This window comes from Bos taurus, chromosome 28 (genome assembly GCF_002263795.3).
Source record: "Bos taurus isolate L1 Dominette 01449 registration number 42190680 breed Hereford chromosome 28, ARS-UCD2.0, whole genome shotgun sequence".
Taxonomy (NCBI): Eukaryota; Metazoa; Chordata; class Mammalia; order Artiodactyla; family Bovidae; genus Bos; species Bos taurus.
In genome coordinates, this window is record NC_037355.1 from 43417529 (window position 1) to 43438105 (window position 20577).

Consider the following 20577-nt stretch of genomic DNA (forward strand, 5'->3'; position numbering starts at 1 on the left):
AAAGAGTGTGATGATGGCACATGAGTGATCACAAATACCGCTGGAGAATAATATGAAGTCTAGAAAGAGTCCAACTATAGGTGAAAGTTTTGAACATGATAAAAGTGACAAATAAAATACTGGGGAAAATACAGTGATTTTGAAAACTGATATTAAGATGACTGGATTGCCATTTGGGAAAAAGATAAAATTGGATCTATACCTCACACCATGCACCGTACCAAACAGTCAGAGATCCAAGTAAAAGTAGACCCATACGAGAACCAGACTAATATATACACGCGTATGTAAATATTTATCTAATGTTATAAAAATTGTATACATGCAAATCTTTTAATTACACATATTTTTGTAAAAGGAACACAGGGAAGATAAAACCGGAACTGTTGAGATTAATTACCTCAAAGCAGTGGGTAGGAGCAGAGCGGAGTGGATAGGAGAGCAGAACGTCTCCAAGTTTACCTGTTCACACGTTTTTAGCTTAAAACTATACATGTGTTTCACATACTCAAAAAATAAAATTAAAGTACAAAGATTAAGAAACTAAACAAAAACCAGCATATACACTGAAACACTTATCTCTAACTATATATCAAACTGAGAGCATAATCACACTGAGAAAATAATTAATTCAACTTGAACACAAAGCTCTGTACACATGAAGGGCTAAGTTCTAAGAACAAAGAACAGCAAAGAAATTTTTAAGTGAGGTTGTAGTTGTACGGTATTGTAATTCTTGAAGTATGTATTTTATGTGTATTATAGGATAAAGCAAATGGGTAAAAGTATTTATATGGTAGGGAAACAGGGCTTTCACTTTGGAAGAAGCAAAATAGAAATATGGAATGAGGAAATCTTAAGAAGAATGCTATGATGCTGAGTTTTTGATGCATACTGGTAAATATGCACGTGCTGACTATCCATTGAGAAAGTCTGCAAGTGATGATGTTTCAGTAGCCATAAGAACCCATTGTGTACAGATCTTGGTTTCTATAAACTACTCCATGTTAAAGAAAAGAAGGAGGGTGGAGGAAGGGGTAGGAAAATATGGATCTAGGGGAAATGCGTGATTCAAAGTCTGAGCAGGAACAGTGTAAGGTGAGCCTGGAACACTGTGTAATTTCAGAAGTCTATGAAATTCTTAGTGGCTACTGGAATCCAGTCTAAAGCCACCAAGAATTTATTTGTACTGATAACTTGGGACAATTTAAACATCAAAAAGATTCATGATGGTGATGAATTATAATGCATTGAAGTCCTTAGGAATAATGTTCGAGAAATAAGAGAAGAATGTCAGCTATTAAATGTAGAAGGAATGCTGGAATTAGAAACTCAGTACTTTGTAGCCCTCAATGCAATAACTTTTCAAAGACGGGCCACAAACAGATGTAAACCATTGGGTGAAGAATTACTTGGGTCAGGGTGTTCCCACGGTCTCAAAGTCCCACCCCTTAGATTATTTACTCATTGCAAACGAGGGATTTTCTCTCCACCAGGAGAGATCTAGTTGTCACTTCCTTAGCCAAGCAGTTAAAAGCAATGTCAGTAACAGTGAGAGAGCCTGGAGTCATGTGACTCCTGAGCAGCACACTGAAGGATATGTGCCCAATGTCACCGCTGCAGTGATCATGACAAAATTCTCAATCTGAACCTGCTCAGGAGGAAAGAGACAAATACAGGAAATAGAACACGGTGCAGGAAGGTTAAGTACTTCAAGACTGACAATGCCGTGGGGAGAGAAAGCAACATCGAGAGAAACTAAAAAGGGACAAAATCAAGGAAATAGAACACGATGCAAGAAGGTTAAGTACTTCAAGACTGACAATGCCGTGGGGAGAGAAAGCAACATCGAGAGAAACTTAAAAGGGACAAAATCAAGTACAATGGCTCCTGGCTTGGAAAAATAGAGCTTTAAGAGACACCTGGGAAACAATCAGAGAAATTTGAATACAGGCTGTGAACGAGATGATACTATTGAATTACTACCCATTTCCGTTCATTTCTTACCATTCCTGTCACTGTGATTGTGCAGGAGATACATGATGCGTAAATATTATGATATCTACACTAGTTTTTAAGTGAATCAGAAGAAATTATGCATGCAGAGTTAAAGCAAACAGAGCAAAATGTTCATTTATGGATCTAGGTGAAGGTTGTAAATGTTTTTATTGCACTGTTCTTTCAACATTTCTGTGGCTTTGAAGATTTTTCTAAAAGGACAGTGAGAGCGTGTGGGTGGTACACGAGGTGTGGGAGAGCAGGACTAGGGGAAGTGAGTTATGAACCGACCGTTCAGATAAACCTGAAGGAGATGGCTTCCTTCCTGGGAACAGAGCTCCTTTAGCCATGACCTCGGATCCTGTCCCCCCTTCCTGAAAGGCTGCCCTATATGCTCAGGCACTGTCTATTCTGACACTTCACAGCAGCGTCGAAAGTCTGACACGTCAGCCAAACTGATGGCTTGATGACACAAAGAAAATTTTGGATTTATTTTTTTTTTTCATCAAATGGTTTAAGGTGGCTACAGTTGACTGGCTTCTGTCAAAAAGAAGGTCTTGGAAAACCAAATCAATTAAGATAAAACTTTAACCATCTTGCTGTTAAAACCCAGTTTTCTCAGCTCTAATGAGGCACATGCCCCACAACTTCATTTAAAATCTTGCCAAAGTACTGCCAGATTAGGACTTGCCACAGCTGTCCCAAAGAGATGCTGATTCCTGACGTCACAGCCAGCCTGACACCACGACTTCCGGCCCATGCCTAGCAATCCCCCTCCCATCCTGCAGGGGTCGTGCAGGAGAGCCTCCAGCCCGCACAGGACAGGAAGGGGACGGCCTTCCCTCCTTTGGGTACGAGCCATCAGCCACTCTTACAACTCACCTTTCAGAGAAACTGAGGTTTAACCTGCAAAACGGGAAGACGGGATGTCATTCCTAGACGACCAAAAGCAGGGGCAGAATTCTGCTACGGAGAACGGCCCGCGTGTCCTTTGCGTCTCCACTCTCGGGTCTATCGGCTTCCCGACTGAGCCTGACTCCATCTAGTGTCGGCTTTGGAAACCTGAGCTGTGTCTTCCTTCTCAGTAGAAGAGCTCTGCTGTGATGATGCTGAGGACAGTTCCCTGCTCGCGGTGGGGGAACAGATGCAGGCGGACCCCATCCAGCCATTACCTCCCAACCGCCCACCTCTCCCCATGTTTCATCTCTTCCCTGCCCTCCTCTGCCCCTTCACACTCCTCCTCCTGTACTTCACTCTCCCAATGTTTATTGTTGGACGGCTATGGCAGCCACCTCGCCTGCGTTATGGAAGTTTCCTCCTACAGCTCCAGTGTATCGAAATAATTCAGAACATCCAAATGTACAAAAGGGCTTCCTCGTGGCTCAGTGGTCACGAATCCACCTGCTAAAGCAGGAGACGCGGGTTCAATCCCTGGACTGGGAAAAACTCCTGGAGAAGGAAATGACAATCCACTGGAAAATCCCATGGACAAAGGAGCCTGGCGGGCTATGGCCCACGGGGTCCATGAGCAACTGAACAACAAATATACCAAAAGCAGATGCTCCTCTGACCTGATCATAGGTAGGAGCGTGAAACCATAGGAACTGCTCATTCAGTGCTCTTGGATTGGTTTGTGATGTACTGCTCACAGCAGCATGCTCACACAGCAGCATCTGTGTGTCAGACCTGCATTATGAGTCATCACAGCCTGCCACATTCCCTACCCCAGCACGCACATATGCATGTACAAATCCACCAGGATTAAGAATTGGGCATTGTGAAATCTTTCCGTTTTGTGAATCCCATGACTAAGAGGTCCCTGAATCAGAGTTTACACCAGTTCTGGGAACTTCCAGGGGGCACTGGAGCTTCCAAAGCATGACGCCTTCACCCAAAGTGTCCCCCGAAGAGTGTGAGCTGTTTGGATGATCAAGATAGCATGGCTCGTGGGTGGTTACAAAGATCACTCTGTTAGAACCTCCACCAGTCCACTTGATCATCCTGACACAGGGCCACAGCTGGCCGCTGCAGCCTGCGGCCACATGCCAGGGTGCCTCAGCCACCCAGTAGAGGGCCCCTGAGACCATGCTGTAGGCAGAGGCCCCCACCACAGGCACAGCTCAGCCATCCAAAACTCACCCCATCCTACACTTCCCACCACAGAGATGAGCTGGGCCCCAAAGGCAATGCAGATTCTGGGTCTGGGGTTCATCTATACGTTCCCAGGTCCCCTCACTCCCATCATCAAGAGCTTTAGGTCCTCAGAAATTATTGACAGACACCATAACATCTGAAGGAGAGCAGAGCCTCAAGAAAGTGAAAGTATTGAGAAAATCCACTTCCAGCTCATCCCCAGGGCGTCCCCCTGACCGCAGCGTACCACACATCATCTCTCCTTCATCCGTAGATCCACACATTTCTTCAAGAGATGCTGCTTTGTTCTTACCAAGCCCCAGGTCCCAGGGAAGAACTAGAGGGGGGACTGTGCTTTGCATCCCTCTAAAAGCCCACCAGTCCATCTCAACTCAGATTCTGCCCTGAATACCAGTCACTCACTGAACATCTCCTCCACGAGGAAGTCTCCAGAAGCCTCAGACTTACCATATTCAAAAAAGGTAGTGACCAACATATCCCACCCCACCCAGCCCACTGTCCACCTCTGCTCTACTGCCTGCTTCCCAAAGGGCATCTCCAGGTAGGGCCTCCCCACTCCAACAAATGCTACTGATTCTTGATTCTGGCCTGCACCTTCCCCCAGCCCCAAGAGACTGGCTGCCTCCTTGGTATCACTCAGGTCCTCATTCCAGAGGGCTTCGCAGTAGCTTGTTGCTATCTGAGTAAAGAGCATTCCATACGATACAAAGCAGCGAGTGCAAAGGTCCTGAGTTAGGATTGTCTTTGGAGGACAAGGGCTCTATACAGAAGAGCAATGTGGCTGGGTGGCGGCAGGGAAGCTGGGAACAGAACACATGTAGTTTCCCAGCTGGGACACGGCCGTAGCTGGGGACACGATCATGGGGGTGGGCGATCCACTGGGGAGACTCTGCGCAGGAGATGAGGCAAAGGCTAACCCAAGTGCAGAAAAGAGCCCAAGCTTACTTTGACTACTTAATACCCTGTGGGCTCCCCACTCTCATGACACTTGAGGGCTGCCCGAAGGAGGGGAGAGTGAGAAGAGGGAGGCCAGGGGTGCATCCTGGTCCCCTAGGAAGTATTTCAAAGTGGGAAGAGGGGCAGGGATGTCAGGCAAGGGCGAGGGATGGATGAAACAGGAGGGAATATGAGGGGGACACAAGTTGGTAGTGACCTTACCTTGAAGTTCTCTTCTTTAGCGCAATGGTCTCTAAACAGAGAAAGCAGGCTGTTAGGACGGGGGCATGGTGATGGTAGTGCCACTCTCTCGGTGCCAGGCCAGCAGGAGGGGTTCAGAGCCCAGCAGACTCAGGTGATGCTGAGAGGTTCCTGGGGTTGAGGCCACTGAGAGGGTTGTTGGGCTGAGCGCTCTGCCCCCTCCCCGTTGGCACCGTTGAAGCTTCTCTACCCAGTCCCTCACCGAACCCCCAGCTCAGCACCCAGGGGAGACCGAGGTTTCCCTATAAATAGACCCCCCAGCCCTCTGCCAGTTGTTCTTCCCCTTCTCCCTCCCTGAGGATGCTGCGCCCTCTCACCCGTAGGAGATCTAGGATGTCTCTCAGTGTGCTGAAGAGACTGTTTTTCTCTTTCCCCTTATTCCTAGGGATACAAAATCAATGCAAGTGAACTATGGCCAGTTAAGTTCCCTATGCAGTTGGACACACTGGAAGCCCCCAAATGCAGTCTCCTCCTTGCCCTGTCTCCCCTTTTGGGTATCTTTACAGATAATAATCACATTTTCAAGAGACATGGTGAGAGTCCTTCCTGCCTGTCCTCTGGGGACTGCATTACCATCCCATTAAGCAGCCATATGGGCGATGGATTTTGCAGGTCCCCTCTTGAGAGACAAGGGGGTGCAAATCAATGTTGTATTTTGCTACTGAAACTCACTGAGTGTTCGGCTTCTACCCAAGGACGCAGATCTCCACAGCTGCGACAGGGTGTGGAGAAACATGCTGGGCGCTCATAAGCCCAGCTCTGCTCGGGTCATGAGCAGACACTCAGCATCACTCAGTGCAGGGCTTGCCCGATTTATGCGGGGAAAAATGCAACCTGGCAGGCCATCAGTGCTGGCCATAGCTCCTGCCACCCACCCGTGCCAGGAGCAGCCTCGCCACTTCCGGGGATTGATTTCATCTCATCACATCATTTGGGTAAAAGAAAAGAAATTTCTGTCAGAAGCCAACTCAGCTCCCTTCCCCATTTCTCCAAGAAAACTGATTCTTAAGAATATCAAGAATGATTAAGTGGAAAAGTACAGAGACAGAAGCAGAGAGAGACAGAGACACAGAGAGGTCACTGCATTTCTTTTCGATCCATGATTTTTATTCTCTCTATAGTCAGTTTTACCCTCAGAGCCTCACACCAGATAACCGGCCAGAATGTGTCTTATCTCAGGAAAGGGCAGAGCCAGGGCTGAGCATCACTGCTTCCTTACCGTTGAAGCCCACATTTGTGCTTCTCAGGTCAGAGGAATCGTTATCAAACATGTGCTTCCTGATCATGCAGAACTTCAGGGCCAGGAAGCCGGCCGATATGGCGATGCCCACAGCAGTCCCGATGACGGCATATTTGATATCTGGAGGGCAGGGAGGAATTGAACAAGGGGCTTTAATCAGCCATCACCCAGCAAAAGTCTTCCACAGCTCCCTTTACATCAGAATGAAGTCCAAAGCGTACACTTGGACCTTCACATTACGTAGTCCAACCTGCTGCGTGTGTGTATGTTGGGTTGCTCAGTTGTGTCCAGCTCTTTTACAACTTCATGGAATGTAGCCCACCAGGCTCCTCTGTCCATGGGATTTCCCAGGCAAGAACACTGGAGTGGGTTGCCATTTCCTCCTCCATGATATCTTCATGACCCAGGGGTTGAACCCGTGTCTCCTACATTGGCGGGCAGCTTCTTTACCACTGAGCCACCTGGGAAGTCCCGACCCACTGAGGCCAGCCTAATTTTCCAGCCTCCTGGGAACATGCTCCTTCCCTACCCCTCCACCCATGGTGCATCTCCTCTCCCTGGAACTCCAACCCTGGTCCCTTCAGCTGTGGGAATCTTTCCCAAGTGGCTGGTGGCTCCTTTCTCTGTCTTCTTGCAGCCATCCTCACTTATCCCTGCATCAGTTCATCCATGTGTATGTCGATTGCCTGCTCTGGTGAGTGTGCTGACGGCAAACGAATGAGTCCTTGACTCCATCCTGGGGGGCCTGCAATCAGCAGCGGAAGACAAGAGCTCACTCAAGTGCCGAGTGACAGGGTGGGCTGATGTGGAAACTGACAGTCTTCCCAGAGGAGATGACATGGAAGGCGTACCATACATGGAGAGCTGAACTCTGGGGTGGAGAGAGGTTGGGATGGGGCAAGCGGAGGGAGGCACTGGCCAGGGAAAAGCCTGCTATCTGGGGGCTCACGGCTGCAGTGCAGGGCTGCTCATCTCAGAGAGAGTGGACAGAGGTGGCCCTGATGACTCATGTCCTCAAAGGGGTACTCATTCAGTACCATGCCCCCAGGATAAAGCCATGCTAGCCACTCAGACAGGTCTGGGGGTCAGCACTGCCCTGGTGCCATGATGACTGGGAGGAAACGGGCACCAGGATGCCCCACCTGCCCGTGCATCTTGAGTTCCTCCTCCTGCCCCTCAGCCCTGCATCCAGAATCCATTGGGCAGCCACCTACCAGCTTCAGCTCTAGCAGGCTTGCCTGTTGCTAACACTTGAGCGGCCCCAACATCTGCAAAGACAAAAGCCCCAAATTCTGGTTAGAACAGAACTGCTGGCCAAGATCAGGCCTGGGGTCTCAGGCCAAAGCCCTGTCCCCAGCCGTCCACTCCAATAGGTCTGGGGAAGTCTGCCACAGGAAACCTCCTGCTTGGCCACCACACTCTGGAGCGACAGAGGTGGTTCCTGGTCGCTACAGTGTCCGGGAGCTGTGCTGGGAGGTCAGAACCTCTGCCAAAGCAGGAGTAAGAGTGCGCTGAGCTCAGTTAACCCAGATCCTTCTAATCCCGTTAGAAGACCTTTTTATTTCATTCGTTTTATAAAAGATCTTTTTTTTTAGGTTAACAGGATATTTTAGCTGTAAGTTAAACCAGCTCTTTAACATGGTTTCTAAGGCCCACACTGGGATCCCCGCCTGCCTCTCTAGTCTCTTCTTCACTCCCAAGAACCCTCTCACTCTGGCCAGACTGCCTGATTCCAGCTTCTACCCAGGCCGGGACCAGCTGCCCTTGACCCACATCCTTTGCCCAGCTCTGTCTTCTCCCCTATTCCTCTTTACCTCATCTTGGTTCTGTGTTACTTTCTCCTGACACCCCACACCTGGCTTAGCTGCCCCTCTGGGTGCTCCACAGCGGCTGTACCTACCCCTTGTAACTGACCACACCATTTATTTAAGAACATTACATAGCATTGCTGTGTGCCTGGTACTGCCCCCAGAGCTTCTCAGCTATTCACCCACTGACGGGTCTTCTGGCTGGTCTTCCCGCTAGGCTGAGTGGTGCCCTGTGGAGTGCTGTATCCCCAGCATTTGACACAGTGTCTGGGCCACGGGAGGCATTAACAGACATCTGATGAGTGAGTGAATGATGGTAACAGAGCATGCTGCAGGGGCGCTCACTCTTCTAGCCTAGACTTGAAACCTTAAGATAGGAGATGTGACTCCCAAGCTGACCTTGGTCCCTGAAGATGGGCTCTAGAAGAGCTAAGATGGACCCACGGGCCTTGTGAAGGAAAGTGTACATTAACTGGCCACTTACTCTGAGGCAGACATTGGGGGCAGCACCTGCATTAATTAATACATTCAATAATCAGAGCAAGAGCTCTGTGAGACAGGCGCTGTCGTCCCCGCCTTTTGAGGAATGAGGAATCCAGCGCTGAGGACTTGAGGGTGTGCCCAAGTGCCAACGACAAGTGGAAAGCAGCAGCCGTGCCACCTTAACCCAAAGCCCCGTGATGCCTTGAGAACTCAAATCCCAGGCAGCTAACTGACAGAATGATGCCAAGACCATCAGGACCGAGGACTGGAGGGCTGAGACATGGGCAGGTGAGTGGTAAGACCCAAACTTGATTCTTAGGCTCAAATTTCCAGGCAAGGCAGAAGTCCCTGCTGGTCCTAAAAGGGAGCCGCTGACTTCACTGAGAGGGACCACATCTTCCCCAGCTTAGCTCCAAGAGAAGTCCACCTCCTGAGTCCTGACCTCATGGAGGGCAAACGGTGGCTACTCGGTCACCAAAGTGACAAGACGTGCATGTGACCACGCTCAGTGCTGCCAGGGGTTGGGCAGACACTCCACGGAGGATTTATTCGCTGAGTGCCCTGGTGGGGAAGGGGCCATTGTAATAGACTTCTGATGGCCTCACCTGGTGATGAAAAAGCTGGAGGACTCTGAAGCAAAAGGACACAGACTTGTTCTAGTCACTAGTCTTCTTGGAAATCCGGTGACTTCTGTTACTGATGGGCCCACATGGGGCCCATCCACTCACTCACATATCACAGACACCACAGAACACAATATGACCCTGGTTCTATCAGTTCTTTGAAGTCCCCACTGAGCTTCCTTGTTTCTCTGCATTTATTCTTCACATTAATCCCGTCACTCTAGCCAGGTTGAAAACCTTTCCGGGGATTGGACAAAGCCTTGTGTTTCACACATGATAGGGCTAGGTTGCTAGAGTCACTGAACAGAACCGGCTTCTGGGCTGATGCTGGAAACCCTGACGTGTGTGCTGCATGCTCACGAGGGGGCCTTTCCAACAGCAGTCTGCCCCACGCGGCCTTTACTGGACAGAAGACAAGGGACAGGGAAGGCAGGCGTCAGCGAGTTGGGCCAGGGCCACTGAAGGCCAGCCTCTCCGCCTGCCTGCTCAGACACAGACACTTCTCCTGGGTCCTCCTCAGGGGTCTTCTCCCGGTGGCCACGGCTCTGCATGACCATCACACAGCATAAAATCCTTATGTGAGCCTGAAATGAAACTTGAACAGGGAAAGAAGAAAGGACATAGGTCAGAAAGCGCGGAAAGGTGGAAAGGTCAGAGAGACGCAAGGACACACGGAGATGGAGGGACATAAAAACGCTCTGCCAGAGAAGCTTAGGCTGCCGAGCAGGCGAGAAGGGAAGAGAGAGAGAGTGTGTCTGCTGTCCGAAAAGCCTGGCCCTGGCCTTCCCAGCAGCACCAGGCCCCCAGTCTTCATCAGGCTGCCCAGCAAATGCGTCCTCCAGAATGCTCCATTCTTCCTGCCCCTCCCAGGCAGGGGTCCCTGGCTCAGCTCAGCTCCCACTCTCACCCCCACAGGCTCAGGCTCCTCAGACCCCTCCCTCCATGCTCTCTCCTGGGTCCACCCCAAGACAGGAGGCTGCTCCTAGTCCCTGACCCCAAACAGGTTCCCTGGGCCTCAGGGACTGAGTGAAGTCCAAGGTCAGAGACTGAGTGAGTGCCCTCCCTGGGGCTGCAGATCAGACAGCTGCAGGTGCCAAACACCAAGAGTGGGCCACGCTGTGCACTCCATCAGCCATCTCCCATCTCGGTAATTCCTGCTAGCCATCCAGACAGCCACTTGGCGGCAGCCTTTTCCCTCCTGGGGGAGGGAAATCCTCCAAGCCGCCCTCCTGTGCTCAGCATCTCGGCCTTGCAAGCTAAGAGCCCTTGATGAGGACCTGTCAGAACCACACTTACATCGGCCACCCGCACTCCCGCCTCCTGCCGAGATCATCACCTCCCGCGCTGTAGACCCCTGCAAGCCCCCAGGGACGATTTCCCTGTAGCTGGAGGATGGATTGCTGGTCTGCGAGCACAGCCAGAGGCTGCCTGACTGCTCCTGCTCAGGTCTGTCAGAGACACAAGAGGAAGCCACACCACATTTTATTTACTGAAATTCTCTGGGTTCTCACATGCAAACATGAATTGGCAGCTTAGTACCCAGAAAACAGTCTCTCAAAACCTGGGGATAGTTCAAGGGGGTTGAGCAGGGGCTGACTGAACCAAGGCTGGTGTCCAGGGGGCACTCAGGGACCCTCTGACTGATAGATTCACATGGCTGTAGTAGGCACATGCGTGTATACATGCTAAGTCGCTTCAGTCGTGTCCAACTCCTTGCAACCCTATGGACTGTAGCCTGCCAGGCTCCTCTGTCCTTGGGATTCTCCAGGCAAGAATTCTGGAGTGGGTTGCCACGCCCTCCTCCAGGGGATCTTCCCGACCAGGGGTTGAACCCCCGTCTTGGTGTCTCTTGCATTGGCAGGCGCAGTGCTGCCCAAATCTGGCTTGACCGTCACCACTACACTAGGACTGTCTATACTGAGCCAGGTGCAGAGTGCAGGCGCCCGGTCCTGGGGCACAGCTTTTGCTGGTGTGCAGAGTCGGACACGACTTAGGGACTAAACAGCAGCAGAGCAGAGAGTAGGGTGCTGCCTGTAGATGGGCCTGCTGGGGTTCCAGGGCCTCTACCCACACGGTCCCCATGCACGCTCAGGTCCAGCCCTGCACCCCGGCCCTCTCCAAACCACTCACCTCAGGCTATGCCTGCCCAGAAGATGGTGCTTTTTTCTAAGATGTACTAAGACACCATTACAGCTCTGAGTCTAGAGTGGCTCTTCCTCCTAGGCCCCCTTTGGACAGGCAACTGACAGAGACCTGACACCCCAGCCCTCCCTGCAAAACAGCCAGTGCCCCGCCCCCTCTCTGCAGCCCTGCCCCTCTGCAGAGCACGATCTGCTCTCTGCAAGTGGTTTCCCAACAGGAAGGAATCTCCTGCAAGAGTAAACAGTCCTGAAGCCTGGAGGCTCCCTGGGTCCCCCTCCTCCAGGACTGGGAGGTTAGCCTCAGAGGAAGACGGAGGCAAGGCTGCTCCAGGGAGTGAGTGGAAGGCACGGGGTGGCCTGCCCCATCTCAGCTGGAATCTGACCCTGAGAGCCCAGCCCCATCAGCCAGACCTCCCGAGCTGCCCACACCTGTCGGGTCCACCCTTCCTGGGAGCGGGCCCTCTTCACCACCCTTATTTGGGCAGAATCGGGCTGTGTGTTTCCAGTTGTGGGGCAGTGGGCGTGCATGCACGCAGATGTCGTTCTATAAGTATCTGGACTAAAAATAGGGAGAGGCTGCCCTAAGTGTTTGTCAACTGATGCCTGGCCATTTTCATCTGAAACTTAAATATTACAGAATGGCTCCTAACTTTAGATCACATAAATTCCAGTGTTCTCAGCTCAAGGAAGGGGTCTCAGATAACTAGAAAAGACATCTATCCTCTCCTAATGAAGTACACATGGGAATGAAGTATCTTTGGTGTGCTCTGCATGGCCCTGGTGACCAGGGGCATCCAAGTGCTCTTGGACAAAAGACCCTGGTGCCCCACGAAGGAGCTCACACAGTGATGGACAGACAAGACTGACACAAGAGAAGATCAGAGTGCTGCGGGAGATGTTCAGCACCTTCCTGCAAACCCGCGTCCCCAGGAGCTGGAGGAAGTCTGAACAGGGGTGTGTGGGGTGAACACTTGCCGTGGCCCCCCTTTCCTGGGCCTTTGGCTGCAGGCAGCACCTTGGTTTTCTTTTCGGGAAACACCTCCCCTTGATCCCCTTGAGGCTGGTCCCAGGATGGTCCATCCTGATTAGCCAGGTATGACATCTTCCAGTCAGCAATGACTGGTCAAGGGGTGATCCCACTCAGGCCAGTAAGACTCAACTCTGGGACTTTGTGGAAAATATTGAGAAAGAAGAGTGTCTTCAGAAATTGGTAACTGTGGGGTTGCGGGAGACCCACAGGCTAGAGGGAACCTGTTGAGGCTGAAATCCCCACTGACTAGGGTCATGCTAGGTTTGGGTTCAGAGAAGGCAATGGCAGCCCACTCCAGTGTTCTTGCCTGGAGAATCCCAGGGACGGGGAGCCTGGTGGGCTGCAGTCCATGGGGTCACACAGAGTCGGACGCGACTGAAGCGACTCAGCAGCAGCAGCAGCAGCAAGTTTAGGTTTAGTCGTTAAGTTGTGTTCGACTCTTGCGACGCCATGGACTGTACAGCCCCACAGGGTCTTCTGTCCATGGGATTTCCCAGGCACAGGGGGCTTCCATTTCCTTCTCCAGGGGATCTTCCCAACCCAGGGACTGAACTCTGGTCTCCTGCATTGCAGGCAGACTCTTACTGACTGAGCCACCAGGAAGGTCAGGCTAAGACCAAACCTAAGACAGGTTTTGAGCCCCTGAATCCAGCTGTGCCTGAAGCACCTCTTCTTGACTTCTCAGCCAGCTCAGTAAGGAAACACCTCTTTTATCTTATAGTCTAACCTGAGCTAAGTAAGTGTCACCTGCAAGCGTCCTGATGACTTAGGTGGCAGGTCCTTCACACAGCAGAGAGTGCTGGCTGTGAACCAGGAGCTCACGGCACAGCCTCAGATAAACCCAACTATGACCCACCAACTAAGCAAAGCTGTGTGCCTCTGGGCCTTTGCACATCCGCCGTCTGATGCAATACCTTCCTCGTCTCCATGGGAAGCTCTTACTTATCCTCCAAGACATAGCACAAAGCCACCTCCTCTGGAAGTCCCCTGCTCTCTGCTGGCTCAGGATCCCCCTGCAACCTTATCAATATCTGCCCCGGCCCTGTCTGTACTGTCCTGCAGAATGTTCTAGGGCACGAAGGACACACTTCCTAGCCCCAGTTCCTCCCCAGGCCCAGGATGATATGTGAGACTCCTCGGAGCTTAGTTTCTCCTCCAGGGAGGTGCAAGAAGAAGGTGAAAGGGGAGAATCTTGAACTGACAGGAAAGATTCCCCGAAATTACTGTTAAACCAGAAGTGGCTTGTGTGATAAGATCAAGTTTACAGCACTAAGTGATATAATAAGGGCTCAGGAGGAAGTGAAGTTCAGCCACAGAGCAGTAGATCATGTAACAGCATTGCTCCTGTGACTCTGAGGCCAGGAACACCTGTGGGCCGTGTGTGAACACAGATGGGACACGTGGCTGCTGTTGCTGTGGACACACCTGAGGCCTTGGTCCAAGCACCACACAGCCAGATCCCACGAGGACGGAGGATTAGAAAGGGAGTGGACGTGCGGAGCGAGTGGGGATGCTCTCAGTATGCTTCACGTCATGAAAAGAGCCTGGACCTCACTCTTCTCACCTGAACATGGGCCCTGACACATAGAATGGACTCACTCAGACAGCTTTCTTTCATCCATCTGTCCCAAACCTTCCTGCAATGGAAGCTGACCCTGGGGTCCCAGTAGGATTCAGGGCACATTTCTCTAATTGGGCTGGTTTGGGGACTGTGGGCGCTGGCAATCCCGTCCCTCCTCAGAGCTCACAGATGGGTCTTCTTCTCAGAAAAATCCAGGTCAATGGCCCTGGCCCTTTTGCCTCTCCCCGGGGCTGTTAAATGCTAGAAATTAGACATGTGAAACCCTAACAGGATGGAGGCTCTAGTCCTCTCCTGAGCAGGATGCCAGAGAACTGTGAGTTGGTCTGGGTTATGCAGCGGCCCCTGTTCCCAGTGGCTGCTGGCATTGCGCTGGGATCTACGGCCTTCCTCTGACATTCTGTGACTTAACCTCGGGCTCCTGGCTCACAAACCTAGAAACCACCTTGAAATTGCTCTTCTTCAATACCCTTTTCCCGTCTCAGTAAAGAGGCCGCAGCTGCCAAACTTCAAGTAAACAGGGCATTGTCATTCCTATCCCATACCTGTGGGCATTCCTTTCTTCCCGTGAAAGCACCTAGACTTTGGGTGGAACTCAAACCTGCAAAGCTGCACAGGTCTGAGAGATGGAAAACAGAAGGCATGCAGAGGATCTAGAACAAAGCAAAGATGGTTCCACGATGGGCCATGGAGACTGGGCATGCCTCCTTCGTTTCCAGGGATCCCCATTCAGGGCAAGAGCACACTGAACCAGACAGACCTTTCGCTCCCAAACCCAGGTCAGGACCTCCCAGCCCTGGACTGCAGTGGGCCCTGACTCCTGGGAGATGGGCAGTGAGTAAGGAATTCCATGCAGAGGGTTCTTCCCAACGCAGAGAAGCATACAGCTGTTAGCATCCAGGAGGAGTAAGGGGACCTGAGCCAGCCTGGGGCATCCGTGAAGGCCCCAGAAGTGAGCACGTTCAAAAACAAAAGGAAAAGCAGGATGAGGCCTTGGGAATCAGAAAGTGGCTCCGTGGGTCAGAGCCGCAAGGGGCCTGGGCAAACTGAGGCTCTGAGTGCTTCCCAGAGGACGCGGATGGGACAGGCAGCTGGGCAGGACCCGGAAGCAGGAGGCCACGGAAGGCCACCAGAAGGATGGAGGAGCCCATCTGAGGCAATAGAACATGAGGGGAAATGCCTCCAGCTTCCAGAAATAGCCTCATAATTAAGAGGAAAACATTAATGGTGGGTGACCAGACGGTATCAAAACTTGCGCCCACTTTGTTTTTCCTGAGCAATCTTTGCTAATTAATTCTTAAAGATTCACACACTGGGATTAAAACACTCAGCTGCAGAAGCCAACTGATCAATACCTTTCCAGGCTAATGGAGGGGCTGGAGGCAGGGAGCCGGCTCTGGCCCAAGGTGGAAGCAAGGGTGCTCCAGGCCCTCAGAGTGCTCCCGAAGGGGTAGGAGGCCACAGGGAGTTCCAGCCACACTCAGTGAGGACTGGCGATGCATAAATGCTATCATACCCAGCAAAAGACCTGCTGAATCCTCAAGGGGGTCAGAGGTGCTTGGAAGCTGGGAGGAGCTTGAGGCTGTCCTGGTGGGGTGGGCAGTGATGTCCAGGAAAGCCTGGGTCAGAAGACCCCTAGTTGGAACACCCAGTCAATTCTACACTCACCAGTGGTTGGGATTGCTCCGTCTTTGAATGTCTCTGAGGGGGGACATGAAACCTACCTATGCCTCCATGGTGGATGGGAAGGTGTGATGCTTGGAACCAGAACATCTGTGTCCCCTTTCTGCCTCTGCTCAGCCAGTGGCCATGGGCCCCTCATGGCTCCCAGCTCAGTGGGCCCTGTGCAGTGGGGCTGACCACAGGAAGCCTGCCTGGCCACACAAGGACTGTGACTGCAAGGCTCCCCTCACAGGTGGGTGGTGTAGACTGAAGTGTGGGCAGGAACCATCCTCCACGGGCACTTTGTCACTGCTTGACACGGCCTCAGCTTTCCAGAGGGCTGCAGGACAGGCGGGGACAGAACATCTCAGGAGGGGCTCTGGAGAGGCACTCGGATCAGAAAGGAGAAGGCCCTCCCCCTCAAGGTCTCAGGTCCCTGCTGTTGCCTCTGAGAGACTGCGGGGTCCCAGGTGGGGGACGGCCCACCCATTCAACACAGGGGCTTCAGACCAGAGAAAGCCTGTCTTCAGGAGCCATCTCAGGGCCGCCTTTGCAGAGAGAGCAGGGGAGGCTGGAAGCAGTGCAGAATAACTAATTAATGATGGTAAAGTATTGTGGAAGAGGAAAGCGTTGCATAACCGCTAAGTGGTGGGGTTATTATTATTCATGCAATATTCATAGTGTGCGCTTCAGTCTCTGGGAAGCTTCGCTCTGGAGTCCTCGGGGACTTGGCGGAAGGGGGCATGTGCCCAGGGGGCGGGGCTGTGGGATGACAGCTGGCTTAGCCCTCAGGGAAGGGGCCATGAAGCTGCAGAGGAAACAGCCACACCCAGTCAATGAAAGTCCAGGGAGCTTGGCAACTCCGAGCCGTCTGTGGCCATCATTGGGCCGTACTGTGTGCCAAGGTCTGTGTCAGGCATTTCCACCATAGTTATCTTTTTAAAGGCTGCTTCTAACATTTGCAGAAACCAGGGCACACCACAAATCTAAATGTTTAAAGATTAGAGATCAAGCCACACACAGGGCTCAGCCCACTTCCTCCAGCATGACCCCGCGGTCCACTGTCCAGGGGTCACCTTCTGGAAAGGAAAGCTCAGCCCTGCCTATGGCCCCAAGGGCTGCCAAGGTCTTCTGAACAGAGCAGGGGGTATCAGGCTTGACTTGGACCTCCTGGAAAGACCAGATCCCCAGGATTCAGGATGGAGCCTGGCTCAGTCTGACGCCCCCAAGGGCCTCACACCAACCAACACCCTGCTCTTCCCATTGGACTCTTGGGCAGCATGAAGACATGGTCCCACACTGGCCACCAAGTAGAGGGACGAAGTGGAGCTACCCGGGAGTTGGATCTACATAGGAACGCCCGCGACCATTGAAATAAAAGCAGCAGCCTGCCCTCAGTCTGTAGTTCACAGCTCCCCACCAAGCTGTGATCCCAGTCCCCTCACACTCCACTGTCCAGCACACTCAGACAGGTCCCTCCCTTACGTCTCTGTGCTGACCCAGTTCTGGAACTTTCAAAGATTTTCGAACACAACCAAAAAAAGAAAAATTGCATTTGTATGTGTGTGTGATTTGGGGGGCGGGTGTGGGGGGAGCTCTAAAGCCAAGTAGGGGCAGGAGTCTCTCTTGGGGACCACAGTCCTCCTTTTACAGGGAAGTCCCAGGAGGTGAATGCCGTGTCGTGTCACATGGCTGGAGAAGAGTGCCCTGGGATTTGAACCTGAGCCAGCCAGGCTCCTCAGAGTCTCAGGCCAGCGCACACTGCAGGCTGTGGCTCCAGGCTGAGCACAGGTTCTTAATGTGTCATGTGTGGCTCAGGGACAAGGGCTCACCTACATCTCTGTAAGGTGGGGCTCTGTTCTTTGTACCCCAGGGTCACCTCAGGGGCCCTCTCTGAGCATCTCCAGAACCTTTTCTGGATCAGCTTAGCTGCCCAGGGCTATCTCCACACAGCCTCAAGCCAGTTGGTCCTACATCGTCTTCTGCAGTACAAGCTGTGACAGACAAGGCACCTGGGCCAAACCCTGACCTCAGGCCACGCGCAGTGGGAAAGCTGGTGTGAGTGTGTAACGAGGCCTCAGACGCCAGCACAGACCCTGCTGGTGAGGCCCTAGACACATCCAGCCTGTACTCTCTCCTAGGTGGTCTCCTTACTACTAACTTACCTGCTACACTGCTCGGGGAGGCAGTGGGGTGGCTCTTCTTCCAGGGCTGCTAAAATGCCCTCAGGGTAAGACCTGTTTCCTCCCCCAGCTAACCCCTCCATCATCCCCGGCTGCAGCTCACACTCCTCTCCAGCCCACACTGCCTTCCCGCAGTCCCCTCAGGCCAACCAGCTCTGTCCCTGCTCACGGTTCCTGCAGAGTGGCTCCTGGAAGCCAAGCTTCTACTTCATGCACTGACCAACTCAAACAAGTGCAGCTGCTGGGCATGAGCTGAGCGGTGGCTGGCAAGATTGGATCCCTGACCTGACCGAGGTGACAGTGTAGCAGGGAGCAAGATACCAAACAGGCATGGAAACAGCACTGGGAGAGAGCATCTCTGGGGTCCTGGGGTTGGAGGGGGCGGGGGTTGGCACATATCTCACACAACACAGGCAGTAAGAGACTGGACAGGAGACTGGACAGGAACTTGGTGGATATTCTTGGAGTTGGGGAGCAGGAGCCCTGGGATGGGCCACATGATGGGCTAGGGAGGCCCAGTGACCACATAAATGCTTGTCAGTCCTGGCAACAGCAGGAAGCTGCTGAAGGATTTTAGTCAGGCAGAGGTATAATCAAATTGCTCTCAGGAAAACTCCTCTTCCAGGAAGCCTTCCTGGATACTCTAGCTTGGTTCAAGGTCTCCTCTCTGTTCCCTTCCTGCTCCTTCATCTCAGCACTTAACTTAACACACTGCAACTGCCCTCTCCATGGACTGTCAGCTCCTTCAGGTTGGGGCCTGAAATCATGTACTTTTTGTGTGCTGGCAGAGTCAGGTGAAAATCACTATTTGGTTAACATAACAGATAGCCCTGATGTCCATGTGTTCCTGTCCCTTGGTATAGCCCATGGGTCCAGTTCTAGGTCTTCACCTCAAAACCTGGACATCAACTCCTTGATGACATGGTCCAAAGATTTGCACAGGTCTCTGAGGTGGGTGTAGTCAGGTTCCAGGCAAAAACTCCCCCAGCTGCTTATCTGCTTCATTCAGACAACAGGGAGAGTGCAAGCCCAGTTCATCTTACTGAGAACCATTAGCCGCTTATTTAATGGAATCAAATTTAATAAAAGGAGCAGTTCAAGCAATTCTGGTGGATAAATGAGGGTCTGGGTGTGACAGAGATGCTTACATGACTTTACAGAGGAAGCGTGCATGCTTTAATTTGAGAGCAAGTGAAGAAGTCTGCTGATCAGTGTGTTAGCCAGGTCAGCAACAGCTCTGAGCCTCTCGGCTGTGGCTCCCACCCAGGGTGCAAGGAACAGGGGAATACTCCTCTGGACAGACACTCTGCTGAGGTCGCTCCTCTTGCCTGCACCTCACAGGGCCCTTCCCTTCAAGAATCTCTAGGGTCAGGGACGTGTGTCTGAGAGACTGGAAACAAAAGAGTAGAGAAAATCATCAAAACAAAACCCTGGTTCTTTGAAAAGATCAATCAAACTGACAAACCTCTAGCAAGACTGACAAAGGAAAAAAGAGAGAATATACCAATTACCAAGAGCAGAAATGAAACAGAGTCATATAGATCTTTCAGACCTCAGAAGGTTAATAAGAGAATACCATGAAAAACTCTACACGTAAAATCCTGATGACTTGGATAAAATGAACCAAATCCTCAAAAAGTACAAATATCACAACTCAACCAAATGAAATAGGATGAATAGCCTTGTACCTATTAAGGAAAGTAAATTCATAATCTACAAATTCCCAGAAATATGCAAGACCAATTTCATGAGAGAATTCCAGCAAATGTTTGAAGAAAATATTCACATCAATTCTGCACAGTTCCGTCCAGAAAATGGAAAGGAAACACTTCCTAATTGATTTTATGAAGCCAGCATTACTATGACATTAAAACCAGACAAAATTAAATATAAAAAAAAGAAAACTTCAAATCAGTATCCCTCATGAATATAGATTCAAAATATTATCAAATAGAATTCAACAAGATAAAAGAATTATACATCATGAACATATGGAGTCTATTTAGAGATGCAAGACTGGTTCGATATTCAAAAATCCATCAATGTAATCCACCATAATTACAAGCTAGTGAACAAAAAATTGCCTGACTATATAAAGTGATGCAGGAAAAGCATTTGACAAAATTCTACATCCATTCATGATAAAAACTCTCAGAAACTAAGAAGAGAGGAAAATTCCCTCAACTTGATAAAGAATATCTACCCCAATCCCTACAGCTAATATTATATTGAATACTTAATGGTGAAACACGAGATATTTCTCCATTAAGATAGAGAATATGCCTGTTAACATACTACTAGAAGTCCCTGCCAATCTAATAAAGCAAGAAAAGGAAATATAAGGCATACTTTTCAGAAAAAAATTAACTGTCCCTGCAGATGATATTCTGGAGAAGGAAATGGCAATGGTCTATGTAGGAAGATCTAAAAATTAAATCCTAGAACTAATAAGTCAATTCAGCAAGGGGGCAGGAGAAAA

At 51.0% G+C, this 20577-nt stretch overlaps 1 protein-coding gene across 8 annotated transcripts in view; it reads right to left on the reverse strand.

The window, feature by feature from the left end:
* Window positions 1–20577, reverse strand: part of TMEM273 (transmembrane protein 273) — a 45812-nt gene that overhangs the window by 17655 nt on the left and 7580 nt on the right. The window contains exons 2-6 of one of the 8 annotated variants that reach the window (XR_009493280.1): window positions 7804–7857; window positions 6569–6709; window positions 5667–5730; window positions 5311–5341; window positions 3029–3447 (exon numbers count right to left, since the gene is read on the reverse strand). Coding sequence is in view for 6 of the 8 variants with exons in the window: in XM_059882719.1 (XP_059738702.1) it covers window positions 3010–3121; window positions 5311–5341; window positions 6569–6709; window positions 7804–7857 (338 nt within the window). In the remaining 2 variants the exon portion in view is untranslated. Of the gene's footprint in view, window positions 1–2880; window positions 5342–5666; window positions 5731–6568; window positions 6710–7803; window positions 7858–20577 lie in introns of those variants that run through there. The other 7 variants (XR_003033066.2, XM_005226626.5, XM_059882719.1 and 4 more) reach the window with 7 other exon arrangements.